Here is a 21,746-nt window from a genome sequence, read left to right on the forward strand (position 1 = left end):
TTATGTTGGAAAAGAGGCACTGTTCTTTGCCCTCGCACCTAATTTCCCTCTTAGTGTGAGTTTTGGTTCAGTTAGGCTAGTTTAGACGAGTGGATTGTCTGGAAAGTCGGGACACTGCAAAATTTCCCTCAGTGGCTTTGTAATGCTGCAGGTATGGAGATCTGGAGTTTCTGAAGCTCCATCTAATGTTTAAAATGTGCAGCTGCAGACTTTCCCCATTGCAGGGCTATGGGGAAAAAGCAAGGGACTGGGACTAATTGGATAGCTCATTCAAAAGCAGAGCAGGTAATTGTGGCTGGAAAAGTTTTTTTTTTTTAAAAGGCATTCAGGAGCAGCGGAAGGCCCAAGGGATGGAAAATGGGTCCCTAGAAGCAGCCTGCAGAATTGATCGAGAGAAAAAAATACTCCGTTTTCTGCATCATTTACTTAAACAGAAGAAAATAAGGAAAGAAGAAAATCTTCTAGGAGGAAGATTAAGAATGTATGCAGTATAAAACTGGTACTGTAGTGTAATGGTTATATTACTAGACCAGTAATCCATAGGCCTAGACTAATAATCCAGAGAATGTGCATTCAAATCCCACCATGGCAGTTTGACCATTTGAATCCAGATTCTTTTTTTTTTTAAAAATGGAAGCCAAGAACCTGGTGTCCGTTAAAAGCAAAAAGTGACCCGCAAGCTATGGGATTATTGTTTAAAAACTCCACTGGTTCGCTGATGTCCTTTTTAAGGAAGAAAACCTACCGTCCTTACCCAGTCTGGTCTATATGTGACTCCAGTCCCACACCAATGCAGTTGACTCTTAGCTACCCTCTGATGTAGCCTAGCCTCTCAGGTGTATCAAACAGCGACAAAGAATAACAGGAATAAAACCAGATGGACCACTTAGCAATTGAATCAGGACACAGCAAAGGCACACCCAGCCCAGTCAACCCTGCAAAGTCGTCCTCGTTAACATCTGGCGATTGGTGCCAAAGTTGAGAGCTGTCTCACTGATTAGTCAAGCAACAGCCTGACGTCGTACTCAGAATCATACAAACGTCCCAGACTCCACCATCACCACCAGACAGTGGCACTGTGGTATGCAGCTGGGTGGGAGTGGCTCTGGAAGTCCTCAACATTGATTCTGGACCCATGAAGTCTCATGATTTCAGTTCAGTTCACCTGCTGATTACCACCTACCACTCTCCCTCTGCTGATGAATCAGTACTCCTGCATGTTGAACATCCTTTGGAGGAAGCATTGAAGGTAGCAAGGGCACAGAATGTAATCTGGATGGAGACTTCAATGGCCATCACCAAGAGTGGCTCAATAGTACCACCCCTGACCGAGCCCTGAAGGACATAGCTGTTGGACTGGGCTTGCAGCAGGTGATGAGAGAACTAACCTGAGGGAATAACCTAGTCAAGCTGTTCCAGTACCACTCCAACACTGGAAAATTGCCCAGGTACTACCTGATCAGACTACTCCCAATCATCAGCAAAGTGATGGAATGAGTTGTCAAGTTTTTTTTTATTCATTTATGGGATGTGGGCGTCGCTGGCAAGGCCAGCATTTATTGCCCTTGTGAAGGTGGTGGTGAGCCGCCGCCTTGAACCGCTGCAGTCTGTGTGGTGAAGGTTCTCCCACAGTGCTGTTAGCAAGGGAGTTCCAGGATTTTGACCCAGCGATGATTAAGGAACGGCGATATATTTCCAAGTCGGGATGGTGTGTGACTTGGAGGGGAATGTGCAGGTGGTGGTGTTCCCATGTGCCTGCTGCTCTTGTCCTTCTAGGTGGTAGAGGTCGCGGGTTTGGGAGGTGCTGTCGAAGAAGCCTTGGCGAGTTGCTGCAATGCATCCTGTGGATGGTACACACTGCAGCCACTGTGCGCCGGTGGTGAAGGGAGTGAATGTTTAGGGTGGTGGTTGGGGTGCTAATCAAGCGGGCTGCTTTGTCCTGGATGGTGTTGAGCTTGTGTTGTTGGAGGTGCACTTATCCAGGCAAGTGGAGAGTATTCCATCACACTCCTGACTTGTGCCTTGTAGATGGTGGAAAGGCTTTGGGGAGTCAGGAGGTGAGTCACTCGCCACAGAATACCCAGCCTCTGACCTGCTCTTGTAGCCACAGTATTTATATGGCTGGTCCAGTTAAGTATCTGGTTGATGGTGACCCCCAGGGTGTTGATGATGGGGGATTCGGCAATGGTAATGTTGTTGCATGTCAAGGGGAGGTGGTTAGACTCTCTTGTTGGAGATGGTCATTGCCTGGCACTTGTCTGGCGCGAATATTACTTACCACTTATCAGCCCAAGTGACACTTATTCACCAATAACCTGCTCAGTTTGGGTTCCGTCAGGACCACCTGGCTCCAGACCTGATTACATCCTTGGTCTAAATATAGGCACAAGAGCTGAATTCCAGAGATAGTGAGAGTGACTGCCCTTGACATCAAGGCAGCATTTGACTGACTGTAGCACCAAGGAGCTCTAGTAAAACTGAAGTCAATGGTGAATAGAGGGGAATCTCTCCAGTGGCTGGAATCATACCTGGCACAAAGGAACATGGTTCTGGTTGTTGGAGGCCAATCATCTCAGCCCCAGGTTATCACTGCAGGAGTTCTTCAGAGCAGTGTCCTCAGCCCAACTATCTTCATCTGCTTCTTCAATGAGCTTCCCTCCATCATAAGGTCAGAAATGGAGCTGTTCGCTGATTTGCAATGTTCAGTTCCATTAATAATCAAATAATGAAGAAGTCCATGCTTGCATAAAACAAGACCTTGATAACATCCAGGCTTGGGATGGTAAATGTTAGGTAACATTCGTGCCACAAGTGTCAGGAAATGACCATCTTCAGCAAGAGAGAACCTAACTGCCTCCCACTGACATTCAATGGCATTACCATCGCTGAGTCCCTCACCTTCAACATCCCAGGGGTCACTATTGACCAGAAACTCAAATGGACCAGTGGCAAGCAACTCGCCTAACTCCCCAAAGCCTTTCCACCACCTACAATGCACAAGTTAGGATTCTGATGGAATACTCTCCATGTGCCTGGATGGGTGCAGCTGCAACACCACAAGAAGCTAGACACTCTCCAGGACAAAGCAGTCTGCTTGATCAGCACTTCACCCACTAAGCATCTGCCACCAGCGTACTGTGGCTGCACTGTGTAGTATCTGCAGATCGCACTGCAGCAACTTGCCAAGGCTTCTTCGGTAGCACCTCCCAAACCTGCCACCTCCTAGCAATCAGGAGGGCAAGGGCAGCCACCACCTCCAAGTTCCCCTCTAAGTAATGCACCATCCTGATGTGGACATATATTGCCATTCCTTAATTGTTGCTGAGTCAAAATCCTGAAACTACCTACCTAACGGCATTGTAGGATCACCTTCACATCGTGTGTGTGTGTGTGTGTGTGTGTGTGTGGCCAAAATAACGTTTGAAAGACATAGGTTCAATTACCATGTTGAACTATTAAGTGTGACTATATAATGCCTGCGTTCCTGGAAGTGTAACCATATCTCTGCCATAATCATGAATTTGCCAACAAAGTAAAAACAAAGCCCAGGGAAAACTTTCTGTATAGAGTATTCACCCTTACCTTGATCTCTTTTTACTCAAATCTTTTTGTACTGTCTTTTTATCTTGGAGACCAGTTTTTCTCTGTTTCATGCTGTTGAGCAGCTCTTGTGATTCTCCCCTCACTTCCTCTCTCCCTGATAGACACCTGCTCTCATTGAAGTTGATTGAGCCATTCTGGGAATATGTACTACCCCCATAATCTTTCCAGCTGGCAGCTCAAAGAGAGCAAAAACCTCAAATGGCAGGTCTCCAAGAAAGAAAATGTAGTCCAAAAAAGATACTAATTGGGGGATATCCTGTTTCTAAAGATTGAGGTGAGAGGGTACTTTGTTCATAAAGTAATCCCTAGCTGTAAGTTAAACAGTTATTACTAACAGGTTAATAGTTTGCCACATATTACCCTTTGTGACTTTTTTATTTAGATCTTCCTTTCCCACAGAGAGGTCCTGCTTTTCACTTGGTATCTCCCCACAATGACAGAGTTGAGTTTACAGTGTGGGGGATTGTAGTTGCAAATCAAATATTTTTGGGTTTTTACTCCAGTTATTTTTCTGGGGTTTAGAATTTCAGACTACTCCTGTAGGTTAGCTCTCACTCCTTATGACCCAGACTGTGTCTTTACCTGCCCAGTATCTAGGTAACTTGCAATGATCCCAAGAATCGAACAGAATACCTTGTTACTGTATTTCATCTGTTGGTTATATCACATGCCATAAAGCAACAGTAATGGAGAAAATAATAGCACTAAAGAGTGACAAATCCCCAGGACCAGATGGTTTCCATCCCAGGGTTTTAAAGGTGTTCACGTTGCGGATGCCCTAACTATAATCTTTCAAAGTTCTCTAGATTCAGGAACTGTCCCTCTAGATTGGAAAATTGCACATATCACTCTGCTTTTTAAGAAAGGAGAGAGGGGGAAACAGGGGAATTATAGACCAGTTAGCCTAACATCTGTTGTGGGGAAAATGCTGGAGTCTATAATTAAGGATAGGGTGACTGAACACCTCGAGAATTTTCATTTAATCAGGGAGAGCCAGCATGGATTTGCGAAAGGTAGGTCGTGCCTGACAAACCTGATTGAATTTTTTGAAGAGTGGACTAAAGTAGTGGTCAGGGGAATGTCAATGGATGTTATTTATATGGACTTGTAGAAGTTTACAACATGGAAACAGGCCCTTCGGCCCAACATGTCCATGTCACCCAGTTTATACCACGAAGCTAGTCCCAATTGCCTGCACTTGGCCCATATCCCTCTATACCCATCTTACCCATGTAACTGTCCAAATGCTTTTTAAAAGACAAAATTGTACCCGCCTCTACTACTGCCTCTGGCAGCTCGTTCCAGACACTCACCACCCTTTGAGTGAAAAAATTGCCCCTCTGGACCCTTTTGTATCTCTCCCCTCTCACCTTAAATCTATGCCCCCTTGTTATAGACTCCCCTACCTTTGGGAAAAGATTTTGACTATCTACCTTATCTATGCCCCTCATTATTTTATACACTTCTATAAGATCACCCCTCAACCTCCTACTCTCCAGGGAAAAAAGTCTCAGTCTATCCAACCTCTCCCTATAAGTCAAACCATCAAGTCCCGGTAGCATCCTAGTAAATCTTTTCTGCACTCTTTCTAGTTTAATAATATCCTTTCTATAATAGGGTGACCAGAACTGTACACAGTATTCCAAGTGTGGCCTTACTAATGTCTTGTACAACTTCAACAAGACATCCCAACTCCTGTATTCAGTGTTCTGACCAATGAAACCAAGCATGCTGAATGCCTTCTTCACCACCCTATCCACCTGTGACTCCACTTTCAAGGAGCTATGAACCTGTACTCCTAGATCTCTTTGTTCTATAACTCTCCCCAACGCCCTACCATTAACGGAGTAGGTCCTGGCCCGATTCGATCTACCAAAATGCATCACCTCACATTTATCTAAATTAAACTCCATCTGCCATTCATCGGCCCACTGGCCCAATTTATCAAGATCCCATTGCAATCCTAGATAACCTTCTTCACTGTCCACAATGCCACCAATCTTGGTGTCATCTGCAAACTTACTAACCATGCCTCCTAAATTCTCATCCAAATCATTAATATAAATAACAAATAACAGCGGCCCCAGCACCGATCCCTGAGGCACACCGCTGGTCACAGGCCTCCAGTTTGAAAAACAACGCTCTACAACCACCCTCTGTCTTCTGCCGTCAATCCAATTTTGTATCCAATTGGCTACCTCACCTTGGATCCCATGAGATTTAACCTTATGTAACAACCTACCATGCGGTACCTTGTCAAAGGCATTGCTAAAGTCCATGTAGACCACGTCTACTGCACAGCCCTCATCTATCTTCTTGGTTACCCCTTCAAAAAACTCAATCAAATTTGTGAGACATGATTTTCCTCTCACAAAACCATGCTGACTGTTCCTAATCAGTCCCTGCCTCTCCAAATGCCTGTAGATCCTGTCTCTCAGAATACCCTCTAACAACTTATCCACTACAGATGTCAGGCTCACCGGTCTGTAGTTCCCAGGCTTTTCCCTGCCGCCCTTCTTAAACAAAGGCACAACATTTGCTACCCTCCAATCTTCAGGCACCTCACCTGTAGCTGTCGATGATTCAAATATCTCTGCTAGGGGACCCGCAATTTCCTCCCTAACCTCCCATAACGTCCTGGGATACATTTCATCAGGTCCCGGAGATTTATCTACCTTGATGCGCGTTAAGACTTCCAGCACCTCCCTCTCTGTAATATGTACTCTCCTCAAGACATCACTATTTATTTCCCCAAGTTCCCTAACATCCATACCTTTCTCAACCGTAAATACCGATGTGAAATATTCATTTAGGATCTCACCCATCTCTTGTGGTTCCGCACATAGATGACCTTGTTGATCCTTCAGAGGCCCTACTCTCTCCCTAGTTACTGTTTTGCCCTTTATGTATTTGTAGAAGCTCTTTGGATTCTCCTTTGCTTCCAGAAGGCATTTGATAAAGTCCCACATAAGAGACTGTTAACTAGGATAGAAGCCCATGGAATCGAGGGAAAAATACGGACTTGGTTAGGAAGTTGGCTGAGCGAAAGGCGAGAGAGAGTAGGGATAATGGGAAGGTACTCACATTGGCAGGATGTGACTAGTGGAGTCCCGCAGGGATCTGTCTTGGGGCCTCAATTATTCACTATTTATTAACGACTTAGATGAAGGCACAGAAAGTCTCATATCTAAGTTTGCCGATGACACAAAGATTGGTGGCATTGTAAGCAGTGTAGATGAAAACATAAAATTACAAAGCGATATTGATAGATTAGGTGAATGGGCAAAACTGTGGCAAATGGTATTCAATGTAGACAAATGTGAGGTCATCCATTTTGGATCAAAAAAGGATAGATCAGGGTACTTCAAATGGTAAAAAGTTAAAAACAGTGGATGTCCAAAGGGACTTAGGGGTTCAGGTACATAGATCATTGAGGTGTCATGAACAGGTGCAGAAAATAATCAATAAGGCTAATGGAACGCTGACCTTTATATCTAGAGTACAAGGGGGCAGAAGTTATGCTGCAGCTATACAAAACCCTGGTTAGACCGCACCTGGAGTACTGTGAGCAGTTCTGGGCACCGCACCTTCAGAAGGACATATTCGCCTTGGAGGGAGTGCAGCGTAGGTTTACTGGAATGATACCCGGACTTCAAGGGTTAAGTTACGAGGAGAGATTACACAAATTGGGGTTGTATTCTCTGGAGTTTCGAAAGTTAAGGGGTGATCTGATCGAAGTTTATAAGATATTAAGGGGAACGGATAGGGTCGATAGAGAGAAACTATTTCGGCTGGTTGGGGATTTTAGGAGTAGGGGGCACAGTCTAAAAATTAGAGCCAGACCTTTCAGGATCGAGATTAGAAAACATTTCTACACACAAAGGGTTGTAGAAGTTTGGAATTCTCTTCTGCAAATGGCAATTGATACTAGCTCAATTGCTAAATTTAAATCTGAGATAGCTAGCTTTTTGGCAATCAAACGTATTAAGGGATATGGGCCAAAAGCAGGTATATGGAGTTCGATCACAGATCAGCCATGATCTTATCAAATGGCAGAGCAGGCACGAGGGGCTGAATGGCCTACTACTGTTCCTATGTTCCTATCACTGAATCCTATACTTTGGAAGGCAGTAGAATAAACACTTCACACCATGGCTTATGCTTTTAACTGCCAAACAGATTTATTAACCAGCAAATGGATCTGAGCAGAAGCAATGATACACTAAACTTACAGTAGTTACAAACTTCACTATCTGTCAGAATATAGAAAAATTACAGGATTGCCACTGCTGCACTAAATAGTAATGTGAACTGGATCAAGTGAGAGGACCTGAATGTTAATTTACCTATCTTTCTGTCTGATGGCTTCAAGCAAACTTCCTAATTTGAAGACTGGCTGAGAAATATTTTGCAAAATTGACTGGGACAAATTAAATTTAAATATGTACCTCTTAAACTCAGAGCAGTTAATTAAATATAATATTCAAATACTTGTATGTTTTAAAGTACCTTGGGACATTTTACTATGTTAAAGATGCTATATAAGTGCAAGTTGTTGCACATTATCCAAATAAAACACAAGTATTTGAATTAAATGGTTGTTCCCTCAGACACCTGGCCGGCCGCATCTTTATTCTGCCAACAAGAGCTACTGCACTTCAAAAAAATAATTAATTAATAATGACGTGCTTTGGGGGCTCCTGAGGGTGTGAAAGACGCTCTAAAATTCAAGCTCTTTTAGATCAAAACAAGCTTGGCCATTTTCTGTGAGTAAACCAGGTTTTTAAATCCCACGTGTAGCGCGACAAAAAAAGACAATACTACGATGCATTAAACAAACCAAACTAATTTCTGTCACACCCATATATTTTGTTCCTTTCCAAGTAACTGTTACTTCAGCCTAGTTTGTGAATTTTGTCTCCTATGGCCAACCATTAGGTGAAATGATGTGAACTAGTCCAGCTTTCCATTTTAGGAGGTACCAGGGAAAGTTGACTCTCCTTGATTGAATCACAACTATGGACCGACCACAGAGCTGCATTGATGATCAGGGAGAAGCTCATCCCAGACCATTGTGCCCAGGGAGCTGCTTTGTTTGGATGGGGAAATTGGGGCAAAAAAATGCTGTTTCTAATGTGTAACAGAGGCCTATCTTTTTTAATTACAACTTCTATTAAATTGAGAGGTGTGGAAAGTCAATTCCATATGTGCTAGGCATAACTTTTCGTCACTTTCCAGGATGATGATGATGATGAAGATGGTGATCTCTCAAAGTACAATCTGGATGCAAGTGAAGATGAAAAGAAGCCTCCCAAAAGCAGGAGTCGCTCCAAGTCACACTCATCTCGATCTTCATCTTCCTCCACTGCTCATTCCAGTTCAAGGTCCAGGTAAACGGGTACAGGTCAAGGGTGACACCGGGCAAAATGTCAGTATCAGTTTAACTTCTTTCTTTTAAATGTTTGTTCATGTGACATGAAGTTTTGAAGTCTTGCATCTAAAGTTACATTCCTTCCTTTAGGAGTTGACTTTTAGATGGCTTCTTTTAGATAATTTAAAATATTGCAATATCAAATGTATTCTATAGTTATGTACATAGGATGAAAGATTACAATTATAAGAGCTTTACAGACCTTAATGTTTTTTGTTTTTAGGTGCTAAAACTTGTATTTGTTTCCAAAGCTCTGAGAACTATTTTCATAATATAACCCATTTTAGAAATTGGGGGAAGGCCCAAAGAATCAGTCCTCTTCTAATATGGTCGCTCTCTCGTTTACCTGCTTTCTGTCATATTCCTCAATCACTTTTTCTCTTCAGACACTCAAAATATATGGAGGAAGTCTTCCTTCTATCAAGAACATGTTTACAATTTTGTTAAAAATAGCAAACAGCAAATGTGACAGTCTCAAGTCTATATTCATTTCATTGACCTTCCCTGTTAATTTATCCCATGTTCCTTTTTTACTCAATTTTTAAACTTGTGCCCATGTCTTTGAACCCTTTTGACTGGATCAGCTATGTTAATCTTTCATAATCATTGAAAACTTCAATGGGATCACTTGGAAGTTTCCTCTTTTCTATAGAGCACAAGCACAACTTGTTTTTTTTCCTCGTAACTTAAATTTTTGATATCTGGAATTATCTGGTTACTTACCTGTGTACACTCTCAAGGGTAATAATTCCTCCCTTTTAATTGGGGATTAGAACTGTGTACAGTATTCAAGATGGCATCTGACGCACCTTATAAATCAACAATATAGTTTCTTTTGTCTTGTGCTCTTTCCTACTAAAATCGCAACCCAGTAGCTTACTTGTCTTTCACTTGCAACTTCTGGATCTTTCCTACATTAGCACTCTGACAATTCCATTTAGCAAGTGCTCTCTCTTTTGGCTCCTTGCTCTCATACTAACTTATTTTGTATTTATCCACTTCAAATTGCATCTGCTACTTACTGGCTAATTAGTTGAAAATACTCCTAATCCTTTTGAAGGAGTACAATGTTCTTCACTATTGGGACTGCCTCCTATTTTGGTAGCAAATTTTTGCTTGCGCTATATTCGTCCAAATCGTTTATATAAAGTAAGAAACTATAGTAATGTAATAAACTGATTTACAATAGTTGAGACTCTTAACATACTGTGACATTTGACCATTTCATATAGTGAAGTAATTGGTTTTGAAAAGTTAAGATGCTATGAAGCTAGTCACATACAAAATGATCTAGAAAACTAACACAATTATGATTGTGAGTTTGGCCATATAATATGAAAGTGAGACTGGTAGTTTTTGTTTTAACAGTAATTTTAAGTAATTTCATTGTTTAAAGTGTACATCCAGAAATAACTTGTACTGGGGCCAAAGTAAGCTGGTGAAAGCAGTGATGGAGGAGGAAAGGGTGAGAAATTAAGGGCAGTGCTGTCCTGTTTCTTGCTCATAGTACTTTTCTAAACCCCCAAACAGACTGTGCTTGTATGAGTGTGCACGCACTTTTGTATGTTCCATGTGGTGGAGGAGATAACTGCACTTTCATTTTCTAGTTTCTTAACAGTAAGCAGTTTTAATTGGTGAATTTTAGCTATGCTTCCTGTTTATAGGAAATAGTATGAAGCTTTGCATGTAGAGTAGCTTTCTAAATAACCATTCTAAAATTGTTCACATAGTACAGACCTTTAGATGGATGTTCATCTCATGTTTAACATTGTTTATATTAAAAAAAACCTCACTTGATATGCACTAACCAGCCATTATAAAAGAATACAAATGGTTTTCTGTGACCATTGATTCTAATGGTGGAGAGTGATTAGGTTCTTTTGTGATGTATCTGAGGGTTTGTTTCACCTGTTGAACATTGATTATGTAAAGAGCCACATAGTGGTATTGAGTACAGCCACAGGAAAGTCTGTGACTTAATTTGTGTTTTCCTCTCAGCTTGGCTATTCAGCTGATTTTGTTTTGTGGGTGGTAGTCAGTTAACAACAAAAAGTTGTTTCATGGATTTTGTGAAATTGCAGAAAGTGCTTCTGATTTCAGTTTTTATGCCGTTTACATTTTAAACTTAGTATTGGAAAATATTTGCCATTTTATTGCAGGTCCCGAACCAGAAGTTCAACCACTTCCAGATCCAGATCACGTTCCAGCTCCAGAGGTCAATCTAGATCACCCCGGTCAAAGTCAAGGTGAATGGGGTAACATTCTCTCCTTCTAGGAGAGTTTAAAAAGTACTTCTAGGGCAAGGACACCTAAGCTCCTTTTGACATTTTCATTCCATCACTATTACCATTGCCATTCAAATAGGACCACTGTTGACTTCATTGCTGTATATGCGTCTACCTAAAAAGATATTTTAAAACCTGCAAGGGTCAGTGAATTATCGAACCATTTTAGTTTTCAGCTGCAGTAATGCCTCAAGCCCAATAACAATTTGGGATAAAAATTCTGTTTCTGCACCTACCAACCTGTGAATTTTCTGCCCACTCACTTTAATGTCAAATTGTGGGCTGCAGAGTGCAAAAGTTAAATTTTTACCCCATTAACTTTTACTTGTATGAAATTGTTAATTATCTACACTGGACAGATTTAGTATAGACTAAAAAAAATCTTTAACTTAATAGGTAAGTGCATTGTCTCATGTAGAACTGAGCCATACTATGCAAGAAAGTCCTTGGTTTGATCCATATCCTTGATCTTGACGAGGATGGCTGAAGGACTGCTAAAATTGGCCTCTCCTCTGGGCTAGAGGGGGCAAAAAATGCGCCAGTGTTTCTGATCACCTTGATCACGCCCTGCTGGAAAATGTGTGTTTTTCAGGTGAGTAGGTGGATTGCGATCCCTGTGATGTCTCTTTCCTCTGATGCCCAAAACTCCACTGTCGAATTGGGCAAGTTGCCAGAGAACAACTGGCACTTGCAGAACTGTACCACAGTATGAGTGAGCACTTTTGACAGGAAAATTGATGGGAGATTACAGAATATCTCTACAAGAGTGGAAGGAGTCTTCTCAACTCTAATCTTTGTGTTGCTAAGACCATTTCAAAGAAGCCATGATATAATAGTGGACAGGTTGGAGTGCAGTTCATTAATTTAGCAGTGATTTGGCAGTGAAGTAAAAGGACAGGAGAAATTTATAGAGCCTGACAACTGTTGATACCATCAGTGGGAAAGGTTTTTGTTCTGTACTGCCTACTGGCAAGAAGTGTTATGAAATGTAATCTTCTGACCCAGATCATTTGAATGTTTAAATCATTTTTTCATAGATATAAAAGCTGAAAACTTGACCTCCACTTAAGAACAAACTATCCTCAATGTCTGTGTAGCAAGATAATAATTGTACAGTGGAACATTGTAATGTATTACAGGGCCAAGCCTGCTGTGTGCAATGTTGGGTAGATTTGCATTAACAATAAAAGTACTGATGCTAAAATTGGAATCCTACTGTAGCAGAATGACTGGTCAGTCAATAAATTACAGCAATGCAGAAGCTTTATTTGATTTGTTACCAATTAAAATATATCTACACAATCAGTAATTAGTAACTGAAGATAGATTTACATATTAACATAGTTTAATGGAACTACTTTAAAGAGACGATTAACAAACTTTGTTGCTATTGTATATAGAATCCAAGAATATTATGAGAGCACTAGTGATGGAGGACCATTTTCCTCTAACTTTGCTCTCTGACACTAGCATTTACTTTGTTTTACAGCCAATTTATCTTTGGCCACAAGTTTGTAGCTTATCAAGCTAACAGCGTCCTCAGCTATTTTTCCTCTTAGCACTTCTTTCATGCAATTATTTAAATATTTTGTATTGCCAGATTATTGCTCAAATTTTGCACTTCGCCTCTCTCTGCTCTAAAACCAAATACATGTGGTCATCCTTGACTCCAATTAGTTGTCACACAATCTTGCATGAATCTGTTCTGGATTGGTCTTTCATAATGAATTATTAAGCTGGGACTAGGTTTGCTTCAGCTTCAACACAGGATAAAGTAAAGTACCAAGTGCTTCTTAAATACCTCATACCTTTTCCAGGTCCACTTCTGTTTCTGAACATCAGCCCATCCCCTTCCAAGCAGTTTATGAAATGGGGCCAGAACATGATGACTGTAGCAATGACACAAGGAATATAGATTCTGTCATACAGTTCAAAGAAATTATTTATAGTTAGTCTCTCTTTTTAACAACAAAATTGCTCTACCTATATAAATCTGCTGGCAGTCTGCTATGCAGCTTCTAATGGATTTGTTAGAATTTTTTTCAGTTATCAAAATAGTGCAAAATTCAACTTTAAATGTAGGAACAATGTTTTTCACAAGTGACATCTGCTACATTTCTACATTTTAAATCCTTGGATCTGTGTAGTGTTTAATCATATGGCACAGCAATTAGCATGTATTAGGAAATGTGGCCTGTTTCCAAATGTGGCAAGTTTTATTCCATTTTGCACATTCTCTTTAATCATATGTGATGTTGAAAACTGTTTTTTGATTTGTACATATTTCATACCTCAGGATATCCTCAACTACACAAGTGATCAAGCTGAATTGAATTGTGTATGTAACATTGGACCTAGACAAAAATGTGTTTAAAATCAAGAAAAACCATGTTTTGACTAGTCATGATTATGTACACAATAATCTGCAATACCTGACCTTATGAGAATGCAATCATGTCACCAGAAAGCTGTTGTAGTGCATTCCAGAATACGTGCTTTGTTTTTTACTAGAAGCAAGTACGGGATAATCCATTTTTTAAAAATCTTTTGAAATTTAATTGAGAATACTCTTTCCTAATATTCCATGTTTAGGAGTAGCATATATGGCAGAATTTATAATAGGAACTACAAAATTAAGTCAAAATGAAATTGTTTGTGGCTTTTAGTTAAATCACAGTTCCATACAGAAGAAAGTTACATTGCTTAATTAACGAGTTCTACATCACAGCACATGATGTGACAAAGATCTTTATTGCAGCTTAAATTTGGAAGTCAATATGAAAATATTGTCTGTCTTTTTGATGTATGATGTGATTTTCTTAGATTGTTGCAACCTTAGACTGTTCTTCCTCATTTGTTATCCTCCACATGCAGTAGCATATTCCAGCCTGGGAGGAACCACAGGACACTGCTTAAGAGTTTGTTCTTGCTGTAAATTCAATGTGCTTTTTCTAGATCTCATACTTGCTCTTAGTTCTTTCTCTGCCATTGCCTGAATCAGTGTCTGATTTTAAAAAGTATATAATTTTAACCTTTGGAAAACATTTTTCATATCAAAACCCTTGTAATTCAACAAATTGTCATTTTGTTGAGCTTTCCAGATGTGAAGTTTTTACACAAATCTTGCCGTTTGAGTTTTCTTGAAAGGACTTAACAGCTAATATTCTTTTTCCAATAAGTGCAGGGTCTTGGCCACCTTGAAGGTTATCTCAGTTATGTTAATATTGGGATTTAAATCTTGCATGCCATGTTGGACATTTTCACCACTGGTGACTTTGTTTATTGCACAACTTTGAGGAACTCAAAACTGCCTTACAGCTGTCTAAACCTCTCGTCATTGATCAACTTTTAGTATTTTAAATATTTGTACGAAGGCTTTCATTTCTGAACTGTCCTCTTGCTGCAAGGGGGAAGAGAAATTGCACTCATTCGAGCAATTGCTCCACGCGTTGGTCCGTCCCGGCCTGAGGTCAGAGCCAAATTTGGCGTCGGGCCTCGTTTGAATAGAGGCAGTGAGCTGCAGGCATCAAATGGGCATTCCGATCCGATGCAGCTCACCATACTGGCTGACTCCTGACACCAAACTTGCCTGCAGTCTTGGGAAGGGGGGGGGTGGGACTGAACCGGCAGAGGCCTGGAGTATTTTTCTAAAGCCAGGAGGGGCACTCCTGTTCCTTCTGGCTCCACAAAAATATAACTTTTTTTTAAAAAAAAGTTTTGTGCCTTTTTTTTGAGCGGTCTCCAGTGGTTCCCTTAAGGATCGCTGGTTATGCCGCTCGAGACCTGGTAAAACTAGGCGGAACTTACGTAACACAAGCTCCATTCATTTGTGCCTGAATTTTCTGTTGGGATCCTATAAACTAGCGCAAGGCCCTGATTTGCAGGAAAAGTAGCCTGTTTCAGGCGGGCAAGCTGCTTTGATGTCAGCGTGGTAACAGAGTTGGGGGGAGGGGTTGGTGAAGTTGGTACACTGGGGAGGGGAGAAGGGGAGGGATTTGGACGGGAGAAGGGAAGGGATTTTCACTGGGGTGGGGGTCATTGGATCACGCAGAATTTTAATGATCGAGGCAAGCTACTGGCGCTTGTCGCGCCTCCAGAGGCAGCTTGCCCAAAGTTGGGGATCAAATTTAGGCTTGCTGCATCACTGGGCCAGCAGCGGCCCACAGTAGTGCTTTGGAGCTGGGAGGTGCACGCTTTCTCTACCATTTCTTCATCAGCCTTCAGCTGGCCTTTTAAGGACTGCTGTTTGGGCTGCTGTAGAACTGGAAAAACTAGTCTGTGTTTGTATGGCGTGTGTTCCACCTAGTTTTTCACACATTTTGCAGAAGGGTCCTGAAACAGCACAGGGCTCTTCTTTGCATATTTAAATTAATCCACCGCTGATTTCAGGCAGCTGCCAGGGATGCCTAAAAGCAGTGAGGACCAATGAAATGGTGGCCATGCCGCCTGTGCAGATTACGTGCAGGACCTTGCGCCCAGAAATTGATATACATTGAACATGTTTAATGTCCAAAAAATGGGCGAAATGCATACTAATTTCCACCCCAGTGTCAAAATAACTTTTGCTGTGTGGCCCACACCAAGTGCCAGGATGTCAAATCAGGCCCACCATGTAAATTGAGTTTGACAGCCCTGTCTTAACTCCTTGATCTTTTCCTTTTTTTCTGGCTTCAGTGTCCAAGTTACGTTACATCTTGTATATTTCTTGTCTTCTAATTGTAAAGCACTCCGAGACAGCTTCCTGCATGTGAGAAGCACCATAAAAATGCATGTTATGTTTGTCTACCCAAGTGCCCTGCTGCATTCTTTGAATAATCTTGGGAGGTCCAATTTGGAGTCAAGTACAGGCTGTGTAAGTAGCTTGTGGCCCTCTGCCCCAATCTGACAGGACACTGTGGTCTGCATCCTGAAGTAGCACACTAACTTGTGCTGGAAATAGTGGCTCTACAGCTGTGGCTCTTCAGCTCTAGTGAAAGAATTAGGACGAATTATTATTAGAGCTATGATGGGCATCTTTTGAGCAATATACAATTGAGCTGTGAAAAAAGAGCTGAAACCAAAATCTGTTTGACAGAATGGATGAGGGGGAAGTGACTGTAAATGAGAGCGATTGAAGCAAAAGGACCGTGAAAGAGAAGCTGAGGAACAGGTTGTATTTTAAAAAGCAATCTCAACAACAACTTGCATTTATATAGTGCCTTTAATGTAGTAAAATGTCCCAAGGTGCTTCAAAGGAGCGTAATCAGACAAAATTTGTTATAATCTCTACCAAACATCTTCCCAGCTAAAAGGAAAGACATCAGATTTCCTCAGAAAACTTTTTTTGCCATGCTGCTTATAGCCAGTTAAGAATTGCATTAGAGTAACCTACAGTGATTAGCCAATTTTCCCTTCATTACAGGGAACACAGGGTTCTGCTTGCTGCCTGCCTACCATGCCACAGTTAGGAAAGAGGAGAGAGAAAGAGTTAATGTTTCATGTCTATGACCTTTTGTCACTACTGGTGCGGTCGTTTCCCTGTTTATTTCTTTAAAACAAATTCAGTTCCCCCTGTCCTTGAAGTAGATTGCTTCAAATTATCTAAAAAGTACCTTGTTCAGCCAGGCTTTATTAAAGGACTGAAGCAGTAAGAGCAAAAGCCATTTATACAGTTTAAGAGTAGCATGTGCTCCTATAGATACCATGAGCTCAAAACTTGATATGCTGTTGTTTCCCAGGTTACTTTTTATTAAATTCAGCAACTCAAATGAATTTGACTGTAATTGATAGAGAAATGAATCAACCAACATCATGCCTTTTTTTTAAAAAAAAGAGATGCATGTTGCAGTTTAAAAGGGCAGTAGGGGGCTCTGCTGTGCTTGATGTCAGTGACTAATTCAGTATCTGCTTCACAAGCTTTTGGAATTGCTATACAGTTTTATTCATTATGTGTCAGTAAAGGAATCGTTGAAAAGATTGATATCTTTAGTTTTTGTAATACTTCTAAATATCCAAAAGCTTGTTCTTGTAATTACTGGCATGACTTCTGCCTGAAATGAGCCATTATGGGACTGTCACATGCTTACTGTGTGTCTATGCTACATCAAAAGCCGCAAACTTGAAAACTCTGACTAAATTCTCATTGTATTCTGGGTGATAGAGTGGGTTAGAACAGGGGTGTCCAAGCTTTTGCCTTGTTAAGCAGCATAGGTATGCACCATGGAACCTCAGGATTTAAAACCAAGTTCTCATTAGTTTGTATATTTCTCCATTCTCTGCCGCTAACAGATCTTGGTGATCCCCAATGTAGGATTAGTCCACCAGTGAGGCAACAGTGCTAAAAGCGGCCCTTTCCAGACCTGCAAATTTCAAACAGGAGAAACCAGCAAATGAAAAAAATATAAGTGCAAATAGGATTGAGTTGCTGGGTTTTGAGTGCTGGATTGCCAAGAGCCATAGGTTGGACATCGCTGGATTAGAAAACACTTATTTTTATGACTTGAGCCTAGGTCTATCCTGCCCCCATCTCTTAACTGATCACTTTTGCCAGGTAGATGAAAGTTCATACATTAATAGCTCAATTATGCAGTTGTACCCATGCAAAAATTATACTTCTGAGCTGCTAACATTTTTCTACTATGTCTATAAAACAGAATAAGAATCTATAAATATTTGACTTTCATTACTGTAGGAATGTTAATGAAGTGAAGTTATCTGCTGCTTGTTAGGATATCCTCATGCTGTAGTGATAGCCTTGCACTGAATTGTTCAATAAAATTGAAACCAAATAAAAATGGTCACATGTAACCTTGAATCTATTGGAATATTAGTTGGCATAAATCTAACTTTCTCCCAATCAATCAAAATCCAGCTCCAGATCACGCCGGGGGTCTTCATCTCCAAGGAAGAGGTCTCGCTCAAGTTCTCGATCATCATCTTCCTCTGAAAGAGGCAAAAAACGAAGCCGTTCCAGATCATCATCATCCAGTGGCCGCAAAAAAACTAGACGTTCAGACTCAAGATCTTGGTCTGCAGAAAGGTTTGGGCTTCTGTAGAATAAGATTAGCGTACAGGATTAATAGAATTTAACAGGACTGCAGAAACCATCCCATTTAAAACAAAAACTTGTCTTTTTGTTAGCGATTATTGGAATTAAAATGTCAGAAGGATGCTTCTTCAAACAGGTTGTGGGCTTTATAATATAAGCGATGCATATTTTCTGCATCTAAATTTAGAAGGGTTACTTCTTATAAGATGTAACTGCAGTTTCCCTAAACTCAGGTTTGCACACCTTGTTGATTTTTTTTCTTTTGCAGGCGCAGTGGGTCGTCTTCTGGATCCTCCCACTCAGGCTCCCGTTCAAGTTCTAAACAGAAATAAAGTTTTAACATCTGCGGTTTTTAAAAATTCAGTAATTTCTGGAAAAATGCATGAAACTTATTTTAAAGTTATTAGTGTCTTGAGCAAATTCACCTGATATGTTGTGAAAACATTTTTTTTAAATATCTGGGCGTATGTCCTGATGAAATCTTGCTGATGTAATCTTAAACCTATTGTTGCTTTAAGAAGTGTGTGTTAGAAATTGGTGTATTAAATTAGTATATTAAGCCATAATAGTTTTTTCTCATGGGACTATACATAAAACTGATTTTGATGCGTTTTTGTTACAAGGACTAGTGGTTTATGAAGTGTATGTTGTGTATAGATCTGTACACTACAGCATTATAGTGCATAGGGTCTCTGGTAAAGTTCCAGAATCACCAATAACACAAGTGTGGCAGATATACAGGTGGCCTTCTTTAGAGGAGGAGAAACTTTAAAGGAGAAGGAAAGTCTAGAGGGAGTACTTGTTCAAAGTGCTTTGCCACACTGAGAACCAGAATGCAGTATTGGACTCAGCAGAATTTTGTTTGCCATTTTAGTTAAATATATCAGTTTTTCTAACTAGGATTCAGACCCTTGAGTCAGGGCTCCCTCTCTGCTAAGCTTTTTTAATCCTTGTGCTTTCTATAGGAAACAGGAGAGTAAACAACTTCAAATCAGTCTGAAAGGGACACCAGAGTTGCAGGACCCTGGAAAACCATGCTGTCACTTGGGAGATCTGCAACTCAAGTAAATAGTATGGTTTTCCAGAATCCTGCTGCTCTCTGGCCAGTTTGGAGTCACTCCCCCTGCTATTTCCTATGGAACCACTCTGGGATGCTCCACAATATTAGAGTACTTTGAATAAAAAATATTTTTTGTTCAGCTCACCCCTGACTTTCTTTCCCCTATAAATATTTCCACTCCATCCAAATTTTTATGTGCCTCTTGCTGATTACGAAACAGCTTTGCAGCTTCCCATTATTCATGTCCTCTAAAGGGGTGAGAGGGGAAATTGCAGAAATCTGCAGCCTTATGGGATCCTTTATTTTTGGATTGTGTTTGCTTATCTTCTATGTACTTCGAAACAAATCTAGATTTAAATTTCATAAGTTCTTAAATATATTGTGTGGAACAGCATAATGGTTCTCTTATTTCAAGATCCTTGAATCCAGGGGGGTGTTTTTTACTCTGTCCTGGACTGAATTTAAACTTAGGTGCCAAAGTGAAAAGAGCTTGAGCAGTTTTGATGCAGTTCTTGGTGGACACTGCAGCAAAAATTGAGTACTGATGGTCAATCTGCTGCATAAGCCACAGTGGCTGGTATAAGAAATGGATGTATTGTAGGAAGAGTCTTCTAGGACAATAATTTCAGATTCACTTTTGGAACAGAATGGAGATAGCTAACCAGAACTTTACACATCCTGGGGATGCTGACACTGATGTAAAAACTCGAAAAAATGTTCCACATTTGAGCATTGACTTATTGAGCACGAAATGTTCACCCAGTGCTAGAAAATCTGCAATATATACAACACTTTTTTTTTTCCATTTTCTACTTTGAATGCATTAGTGCATTTTCAATCTGCAACCTTTATAAAATGTTTAAAACATTGAGTATACCTGACAGTGAGAGATTTTGAGGACCTTTTTATCTTTTTCAAAATAAATAATTCATCAATTGTCTTCCATTCTTGATGAATTGTTATGGCTTAATATACCTCTCTCTAATCCTAAACCTGATTAGAAGAAAATAGTATTTGCACCGTCAAACAGAAGCTCTGCTTTTCAGAACTCCAAAGGTGGTTTCAGCTATGTTAAATGATGGAAGAAGGTAAGTATTCTGTAAAAATTCAAACTCTTTTGTTTGTAAAATGTACTTGACATTACCAAGTAATGACCTACTTAGTGCAAATGTGGACATCATTTTTATTGGGTCTTTTTTCTTCAGTTTTTGTTGTCTTTGGTTATCTTACAGGCACCAGACAAGTTAGGCAAGTAAGGGTTTGCCTTTTTTTTTATTTGAGCATACACCTTATTGCATAAGAGGTCTAGTTTCTTAAGATTTGACATTTTTAATCTCTAATACCTTCTTTCAGAGCCAGCAAGTCTGCACGTCTATTTCTATTTGTAGTTCGTATAAAATCAACTTGAACAGGTGGCCAATATCTATTGCAGTGTTTTGGGATTCAGCTCTGGAAATATTGGAAGATCTGATTTGAGCAGGATTCCTCTGAGCGTAGAGTTTCAGTGTGGCTTTTATGGGCAACAAGATCATCATAGACAGTGGCATTAATGTGCATAGTAGTTAAATTTACAGGATTACATGAAGTAAGGAGTGTAAATTAATAATGTGACTTTCATTGCATTTTCAAGCCTGTAGTTTATCAAAACCAGTTATATTCAAAATTCTACAGAATTTTGTCTGCCTTTAAATTTTGACTGCCTATAATAGTCTATTGCTGTATTTAAAGAGAAATTTAGCTGAGGCCACTTAATTTGATTGCTAATATCTGGATGGGGTTTTGGTAATATCAGTCGTAAGTTTTGGATATTTGTAAATGGTAAAAGTGACAATTATTTTGCTTAAGGTCATCAGCTCGTTCATCTAGCCCTGTGTAATAGTTTTCATTGGAAACCAGAAAAACACTTTGTAGACCATGTGTATGTAAATAAATCTTCCAATGGTACTTTATCACGTGTCATGTTCAAGCACCAATAAAGAGAAAAAATAAGTGGTTTGAATTAAATTTGTCTAATTGCATTTGTTGTGTTTTTGAGTTAAGTAATTTGACTTAACCAAAAAAAATGATGTTTTGGGGGAGGGTGTTCTTCCTGTGGATTATTAAAGTGAGGCTGTTGTGCCCTCGCTGTCTTGGAGAAACTTAGTATGCTTCAAATATGCACTCGTTTTGATCTATATTTATTTTCAAAATACAAGTAAGATTTAAAAATTTGTTAATAAATGACAGCAAACACTGATTTGTTAAGTCAAATAGTACACAATGGTAAGCAGTCCGTGCCGGCATGCAGCAGGACCTGGACAACATCCAGGCTTGGGCTGATAAGTGGCACACGGACTAAAG

General features: G+C 40.2%; 1 protein-coding gene across 3 annotated transcripts in view; it reads left to right on the forward strand.

Moving 5' to 3' along the window:
* The window catches only part of zranb2 (zinc finger, RAN-binding domain containing 2), a 47,781-nt gene extending 26,371 nt beyond the window's left edge, over positions 1–21,410 (forward strand). Inside the window, exons 7-10 of one of the 3 annotated variants that reach the window (XM_067990330.1) lie at positions 8,842–8,993; positions 11,194–11,280; positions 18,170–18,337; positions 18,615–21,410. In XM_067990330.1, the coding sequence (XP_067846431.1) occupies positions 8,842–8,993; positions 11,194–11,280; positions 18,170–18,337; positions 18,615–18,678 (471 nt within the window). In that variant the 3' untranslated portion in view covers positions 18,679–21,410. Of the gene's footprint in view, positions 1–8,841; positions 8,994–11,193; positions 11,290–18,169; positions 18,338–18,614 lie in introns of those variants that run through there. The other 2 variants (XM_067990331.1, XM_067990332.1) reach the window with 2 other exon arrangements.
* Positions 21,411–21,746: the final 336 nt, after the last annotated feature.

The sequence above is a fragment of the Heptranchias perlo genome, chromosome 9 (assembly GCF_035084215.1).
Source record: "Heptranchias perlo isolate sHepPer1 chromosome 9, sHepPer1.hap1, whole genome shotgun sequence".
NCBI classification, from domain to species: Eukaryota; Metazoa; Chordata; class Chondrichthyes; order Hexanchiformes; family Hexanchidae; genus Heptranchias; species Heptranchias perlo.